At 30.0% G+C, this 8,789-nt stretch overlaps 1 protein-coding gene and 1 long non-coding RNA gene across 2 annotated transcripts; both read right to left on the reverse strand.

Moving 5' to 3' along the window:
• Nucleotides 1-1,332: 1,332 nt before the first annotated feature.
• On the reverse strand, nucleotides 1,333-3,428 carry LOC127093290 (amino acid permease 1). The gene is made up of 6 exons (XM_051032200.1): nucleotides 3,318-3,428; nucleotides 2,863-3,096; nucleotides 2,461-2,554; nucleotides 2,145-2,362; nucleotides 1,804-1,943; nucleotides 1,333-1,595 (listed from the first exon to the last, which is right to left on the reverse strand). Exons 1-6 carry the CDS (start codon nucleotides 3,379-3,381, stop codon nucleotides 1,365-1,367), a joined length of 981 nt encoding a protein of 326 aa, XP_050888157.1. The 5' UTR covers nucleotides 3,382-3,428; the 3' UTR covers nucleotides 1,333-1,364.
• Nucleotides 3,429-5,934: 2,506 nt separating this feature from the next.
• On the reverse strand, nucleotides 5,935-8,281 carry LOC127096973 (uncharacterized). Its single transcript, XR_007792887.1, has 2 exons — nucleotides 7,762-8,281; nucleotides 5,935-6,327 (listed from the first exon to the last, which is right to left on the reverse strand). It is a non-coding gene; the product is annotated as an uncharacterized LOC127096973 (long non-coding RNA).
• Nucleotides 8,282-8,789: the final 508 nt, after the last annotated feature.

Below are 8,789 nucleotides of genomic sequence, written 5' to 3' on the forward strand. Positions count from 1 at the left end.
GCTAGAGGCATGAGAATGTTATGCATGTGAAGAAGTTTGTTCTAAATTTGTCCACATGAAATGTTCAGAGGCGTGAAGCTCTCCACCGTATTGTCTATTATCTAGATTGCAGGTTTTCATTGATGAGAGAGGTATAATTACTCTTCCTCTAGTGATATGAACCTTCGGCGTTGGGAACACGTTCCTTGATGTCTCACACCTTATTCTCAATGTTGCATTCCACAAATTTTATGTAACATTCTTCTTTGGCAATCACTTCTGCAAACGAAAGCGTTGGTTTCTGGGTGAGATACTCGTTGAATTATTCCGCCTTAAGTATATTTTGGAACGTCCCTACAAACATTTCTTGGAAGACTAAATTCATAATATATACATATATATAAAAGCTCTCGCGACAAATTTAAAATTTTATCAAGTCTTAAACGTGATTTATTTATGTTAAAAATCCTATCATTAATATTATAAGATAAATTATTTTCATTAGAGTTAAATTAAATTCATCTTAAACAATATTTTCTCTTTCACATTATATTTTTTGTCAATAGATTACTAAATTTAAATGTTTGTGTCGTCTAAATGTTAATAAAATTTAAATTTTAATCAAAGTGTATGAGATATATTTTTATTTAATCTTTTGATTTATTATGTTTTATGTTATTATTTAAAAAATATATGAAATTGATATCTTTTGAATTAGATTAGATGTACCAATAAAAATTGTTAACAAATATGTGACACCCAATGACTGATGATGCATAAAAAAAAAGAATACAAGAGGCGTCAAAGGAAAAACGAGATAATTTAGCTTCATTTATTTGTCTTTTACCAATATGCTAATTTGTATAACCAAAAATCTTGAATTTATGTAGATTTTGACTAATCTGATGAACCGAAGCTACTGCAGCAACTAGGGAGACGAATAAACACAAACAATTTAAAATTTGGAACGCACACCACTTCAATGATAGAATTTTTATGCTCTTTTGGGCAATGTGCATTTGTACCGGAAAGAAAACAACCAAAGGTCCAAATCCAAGTGCTCCAAGGAGAGAAAGAACTTCATTAAAAAATGGCATTGCCATGGCAAGAACCGTTGCTATTATCACAAATATAGTCCTCCAAATTAGCCTAAACAAGTTCATATTGATTGTTGTCTTGTACACGCTAATTTGATAATCCTTGTTTATGAAATTTGAATTAGACCACATTATATTCGCACCTATTTCAATTATTCTAAAAAATGGTTGAGCCATCACCTGGAGCACAATATTAAATTATCATATACATACATTAAAATCAATTCAAAATAGTATATAACAAAAATATGCATGCAAATATATTTAATTATTAAACTAGATTATTATTTATCTAACCTGATATGCTCCAACCATGTGGATAACTATACACATTTCTCCAATTGCAACCAACCAGTAAGGTTCATAAAATCCAGCAAAAATGTTTCCCGGTGTTTTATCACCAAAAGCGGCATAGCCAAGACAACTACATAATAGGAATATTATTGTCATTGTTGAAAGCCCCGTTAAGTTAGCCTTTTTCATTTGTTTGCTTTCTGATGGAGTTGACCTTAATGTATCCTAAAACAAAATAAAATAAAATAATCAGATTCAAGATAATACCTAAAACCCCCGAGAGCTAGCATGGTGAGAATGCCTAAGACCTAGAAGTGTGCTTCTCTATAGGTCTTAAGTTCTAACTTCTTAGGGCTAACAATGGTTGATTTATAGAATTTTTCTTAGACTTCAATAGGTGATAATAAGAAATAAATAAATCATGATTTTGTACCATTATGTCGTAGATAACCGTGGCATAATTGCAAGCAAGTGCTATGTTTCCGAATGAACTACAAGTCCTCCAAATTTTATCTGCAGCAGATAATTCTGGCCCTACTTTTGTTCCAAATATGCTGGTTGGTGCACCTTTTCCTATACTTAGCCGAAATATCTTTGTGATTCGATAAAATATTATAAATTTGGATCATCTTCAATCAAATATAATGTCGATTGAAGATGATGGAAATTTCAAAACTATATGTATTAAATAGAAAAATGAGTAACAAACTACATTATTACTATTAATTAAAACCAATTGTGAACTATTTAAAATAAATTAATGGTGAAAAATACCTGAAATAAGTGCAGAAAAAGAAAGACCAATTGCAATTAATACATAACCAAATGATGTAATTGCGGCAATTGATGAGAGCCATGTCAATGTGTGAAAGTTTGGAATTTGAGACAAGAAAAGCTGAAATATCCCAAAACCAATCATGTATGGATTATAAGAACTTGTGCAGTTTGCTTGATGTCCTTTATTACGGAAGCAAACTGTTTTTCCTATTGCTCTGAAATATGTTACATTCATATTTATACGTCAAAAACAGAAAAATATAAATAATTTTATATATATGTCACAAATAATTTTTTTAATATAATAACATACGCCAAACTTCTAGATGAAGTTATTGTGTAGCCCACTGTTATTCCAGCTAGCTTTGCATACACAAATATTCCACAAATCACATACATCCTTCCACCTAATATCAAATAGAAATATAAAACTAAAGTAAATTGAAATAGGTCATCCTTCAGTCTAATATCAAATAAAAATATAAAATTAAAGTAAATTGAAATAGGTCATCCTTCCGTCTAATATCAAATAGAAATATAAAACTAAAGTAAATTGAAATAGGTCATCCTTCAGTCTAATATCAAATAAAAATATAAAATTAAAGTAAATTGAAATAGGTCATCCTTCCGTCTAATATCAAATAGAAATATAAAACTAAAGTAAATTGAAATAGGTCAAGAATCTATAACAATAGAGCTTTAATTTTCACAATACCTAAGTAGACCTTAACAGCTTGCATGTAAGTATAATTTCGTTTTCCATTGATTGGGTCTGGAGATCTATAGCAATCGGCTACAAGATTGTAAGTAAAGAGAGATATAGATGCAAAAAGCACTACACTGAATATACCAGCTATCCATCCTAATTGGGCCATGGCCCATGCTAAAGCCAACACTCCTGCTCCAATTACCACTGTTATTATATGTGTTGTAGCAGTCCACATATTACCTGCAACATTGTTCGACTTGAATTAAGGATTTATATTTTTTATCTTTAAAAAACTGAACAATTAATACTATGATTAAGAAAAAACACTGTTTTAAAAATTGAAGAAAATATCAGAACTACTTAACCAATAAATGCTCGTTAATTCACAGTAGCGACAAAATTTAATAAATCAACAAAGGTTTGAAAGAGAAATAGATATTAACTGCATAAAGAAAGAGTACCAGTTCTCTTGATTCTGCCATCGTCATCTACTTCAAGATCCATTACAGCTTTAGTGATGCTCATTGTTTCTGCTAATAATTATGAGGAGTGGTACTTTATGTGTCAAAAAGATAGACACTCGTGTATATAAGGCCAATTCTATAATTTCTTTATATTATAAATGGAATAATAATATTTAAATATTATATATTAACTAAAATATTATATTAATTTTTTTGCCAAAGAAAAGGCTTAACGTTTTAATTTTTCAATAGTTATCCATTCTAACAATTAATGCATTCATTATTATCTTATTAAAATTATTTCATTCCAATTTCATATTTAATTCTTTCTACTTTGTTGACTTCAACAAATTCTTTAGAGCAGTTTTTCAAAGATGAAAAAAAAATTACTATTAATTCAATTGGAAAAAAATCACTATTAATCCAAAGTTGCTCTGAAATTCATTTGAGTGGAATTGTTTTTCTTTTATGATTCCTTAATTGTAAGAATTTTTTTAATAATTAATCAAATTAGTTTTTTCTCATTGACAAAATTGAATGCATTTACAAGTATACTATCACAAGTATTAAATTAAATTAATGAATATTATGAAGGGCAGTTTATAAGACTTCCTTAAAAGTTCAAAATAAAATAGTATAATTGTTAAATTGATTTTTTTTAATGTAATTGAATGAGTATTTGAAAAACTTTTGAAAAACTTTAAGTTTGTCGGAAACGACAGAAGATAGAAAAAAAAGATTACTATTAATTCAAAATTTTCTGAAATTCATCTTAATGGATTTGTTTTTCCTTTATGTTTCTTTAATTGTAAAATTTTAAATGCACTTTATCACAAATATTGAATTAAATTAATGAATAGTAAAAGAGTTCTAGATCAAGTGCAATGTCTTAAAAACATTGTGTATGAGATATCCTTAAAAATTAAAAAAGAAAATTGATTAAATATTATAAATTTACAAGAATAAAACACAATTTATTCTTTTTTTCTTCTAATAATTATATGATACGATGGAATGTGCATCTTATCTTTCACACATTCAAAAACTACTTAAGTGTGAAATTGTGATAGATTCTATGAGTTACCGAACAATTTTATTTTAATTATAATAGAGTATAATTTATAAGTTAGACTCCTAAACTTCATCTAAAAATTTAAACGTATATCGAAAAAATCATACATGTAAATAATAAACACATGAAATATTTTTGTAAGTAAGACTTTTAATAAATTTGATAGATTATAGAAAAACGTAATTTTTATAGTAAATTTAAAAAATGTATTGTTATTTTTATATAGTAACTTTAAGTTAATAATATAATAAAAATTTGTGTTTTTAAAAATAAATTTAAGAAAAAAATTATTGGATAAATCAGAAAATTTGTTGAAATATTATATACCAATATATGTATATATGCCGTCTAATTAAATGAGTATTTTAAAAATTATAAATTTATCGCAAGAGCTTTATATATATTCTTTATATATATAAATATATGGGTAATGCTAACTTGTGCTCTAGGGGCACAAGTTAAGAACCAAATGAAGAAATGTTATTTTAAAAATTGTGTATTAATTTTAATAAAAATATAAAATTATATTTTTAATTGTTTTTTCCAATACCAACTTTCTATAAGTGGTTTTCTTAACTTGTGCTCTTGGGGCACAAGTTAGCATTATCCATATATTTATATATATAAAGAATATAAACCTATAAAAACAGAAGATTGATCTAAGATGTCGAAATTGTATGTAGTGTGTTATACTGAGGTGGTTAATAAAAAAATAAGGCAATGGCGGTCGGGTGGTCGGAAGAAGACGACAAAGGCGTTGAAATCAAAATTCATACATACTAAAATCAAACTTAAAAATTATTCAAACACATTTAATAATGTCATACCATAAATTCACCCTACCCCTCATTCAATTCCCCTGGATCATAGTTTCTTGGATTCATCTGCATACATTTATCCTAATCACTCATTTTTAGTCAAGATCATTCATCCACATGCATACAACCATTCATTTTCATCATGCATACATTTATCCTAATCACTCATTTTTAGTCAAGATCATTCATCCACATGCATACAACCATTCATTTTCATCATTCATTCGCATCATTGATTCAAAAGGTTCATGAAATCAACTGGATGTCTCAACACTTGTATATGAGTGATTTGATTAAAGGATTTGTTAGTTCTCATTTGTTATTTATGGTATAAGATATCTTAGAAGTTGGTATGGACTTGGGTTTCTTGTTGTGTGCACTTGTGGAATAAGCTTTTGGATTATTGATTGGAAAAGAGGCTATCATGTTGCAGTTGATTTTTTTTGTCAAAGTCAACTTTTGAAGCTCAACTTTTTTACTTAATCATTTGGGACTTTCTTATTCAAAGGTGGAGTGTGATTACATTTGGATGCATCTTTGAAAAAAGAAGAAGTTAATGACATTCATACAAGAGTTGACATTTGGTCAACAAAGTCAACCATGGAAGGTTGACTTTTGGTTGACCAAGTCATATTAATTTTCTCATTTTCTACTTTCTTTTGAATGCATTATGCGTTTAATTGGATTAAAGCATTGAAAATGAATTCAAATTCAAATTGGAACATGGAGGGAAAATACTTTATTTCCTAAAGAACAAGTTACAAGGGAATGTCAACCTTACAAAGTCAAAGTCCATTCAAATATTCAAAAGTACATTACAAAAAAAATACCAGAATTGAAAATACATGAAAAAAAATCAAGATTGATCCGCAATTGACTTTTGGTCAACTATTGACTTTTGGTCAAACAGTTGAGCAAAGTTTGACCAAGTTCCTAAGACCTACTTCTAACCCTAGGCCTATTTCCAAGTTATCTCCAAACATCTACATTCATCTTCAAGCAATTGCACCATTTACAATTATGATTCATTCATCTTCATGTTGCCTTCATGCCAAAGTTGCATTATGTTCAACCTTATGCCATAAACCATGACTTCAAACCAGTCTGCTACCAAAACCTGTAGCAGATATGCATACATCATGTTCATCATAACCATGGCATAAACCTACATAACCTGACAATCCCATATCTTACCACATAACATACATTTTTAACCATGACCTAAAGCCCATAACAAACTATACAATACACAAACACATCCACACATATGCCAAACAACATCTCCATCACATTGGAAAGTTACTACAACCATGGTCCTAATACAACCTACAAATGGCCATGCTCATGCTATGCAAAATCAAAACCAAAACAACCATACAACTCACAATCCAAAGAAAAACATGTGCATACATCATGTTCTAAAGTATCCATTACCATCATTATGTTACTAGACCCACAACAACAACAAAACAATACACAATCAATATGATGCAGCAGGTCAAAACTAGAACATCACATCACACTATGCATCACATTCAAACACATATGCAATACACACATACATATCTCAAGCATGCAATGCCATCACCATAAAAAAAATCAAAATGGAAACTAAGATTTTTTCCATGACATATCCAACACATACCTAAAGCCATGCCATGTCCACATGATTCCAATGCATATACATTACATACACACATTGTCAATCAACATACACCATCATATAATCATGCTCAGTCTCAATGCACCAATACACAATCATTTAGTCATTAACTGAGCTAACTTGATCACTAACTCTAACAGTTACTCATAACTGTCAGAACTAATTCCCAACAAACTTTTAACCAATTTCAACATAAAATTCAAATTAAACTAAACTCTAGGCTAACTTCCTAATAGTCAAAGACAATTAATAAACTCTAACAAACCTATTAACTACCGAACTGCTAGCTAACAAACTAAATGCCATGTATCCCCATACAATACCTAAATTGCCCCTAGGTAGTTATTCCCTCCAAATTCCAAACATCTAACTTTCAAAGGCCAAACTAACACAAAAACCTATTCTATTTCACACTGAATTCAAGCCAAAGTTAGCATAAATCCTTCCAAATTTCTCATTAAAGTAACACACAATTTTTGAATCACTCTCCACCATTGATTAACCATAGCCACAAATTACACTCTAGTGGCCTCCAATCACTACCTCTCTCACTTCATCATCATCCATCAATCACCCTAAGAAAACTCTGCCAAAATCAACCCACATACCTCTATAATTCACTCTAAAGCTCTCATTCCAAATGGATCAGAACTTCACATTGAAGCTCTAAATCAATTGAACTATAACCTCCACCATACAACCCTAATTCGATTCATCATCATCATCATCCCTGCAAAATTCATACTTTTAATCTTAATTCTCTATCTCCTACAATCATTATCATATATTACTTCCTACACAACTACAACATTCAACCAAAAATCCACAAAAGAAACACAAAAAGAAGAAATTTGAATCAGTAGCAAGAATTTGAGGAAAGCCTCTTACCTGAGCATTGGCATCTCTCATATGGTCTTTTTTTATCTTTATCTTTAGCGTGTTTGCAACTCTAACCAGGGCATTCCTCAGCTCTGTGAGTAAGTACGATTCCTCATTTGTTCTTCAAGATATTGTTACCTTGTTTTTGTGTATGACGCGCTGAGCAAAAGCCCTAAGTCCATGGCTTGAATCTGAGCTCCATGAATATTTAATTTGAATTCTAAAAAATTTAGGGTTTATGATTAGGCTAGGATTTTAGTGATTAGGTTGAGTTATAGGATAATCAAAGGTCATAGAAGGATAGAGGGTAAGGAAATGGTTAGTTTGATGTTAGTTAGGATTGGTTATGGGCTTCACCATCGCCGAAGGCGATTTTTGGCGCAACAGGGCAATTTCAGGTGAAGTGGGGAATTGAAAGATGAAGGAGAGCATAGGTCAGAGGGCGTAGTATGGGATGAGGGTGTGTTTCTCCTTTCCCCTCTCTAACCCCCCTCTTAGGCCAAACAATCCATGCTCAATAGCCTTGCTATCCAACACACACCCTTCTTTTCTTTTACACCCCCCATTTCTGAATAAAACAACAAAAAATACATTGGGCCTCACCGACTCTGGGCCCTGCGCCCATTCACTATTCTCACACTATTTTCATTTCTGCACCCCTGATAGTGTGCTTCATTTATTTATTTCTTAGAAAATACATTTTTTTTTTACTTTTAATAATAGACATCAAAATTACACTTTAACCATAATTATGGATTTAGTATTAACTAATTTTAGGATTATATTTCTCAATTAAGGTTGATTAAATTTAATTAGAACATTAGGGTTTCATGGTCTTAATTATTTTCTTTTTTTTGGTCTTCAAAATCCACAAAAATTATGATAATCTTTTCTTGGCTTGGTGTGTATGGATTGTTATTGACCTAATAATATCTCATTCTCCCCTTATCTTACTTTAATTAGTTGATTAATAGTTCTTTACTCAATTAATTAAATTGAGATGTTATTTTTAGGCCTTTTACCATGGTTAATTCTTT

Source organism: Lathyrus oleraceus, chromosome 6 (assembly GCF_024323335.1).
Source record: "Lathyrus oleraceus cultivar Zhongwan6 chromosome 6, CAAS_Psat_ZW6_1.0, whole genome shotgun sequence".
NCBI classification, from domain to species: Eukaryota; Viridiplantae; Streptophyta; class Magnoliopsida; order Fabales; family Fabaceae; genus Lathyrus; species Lathyrus oleraceus.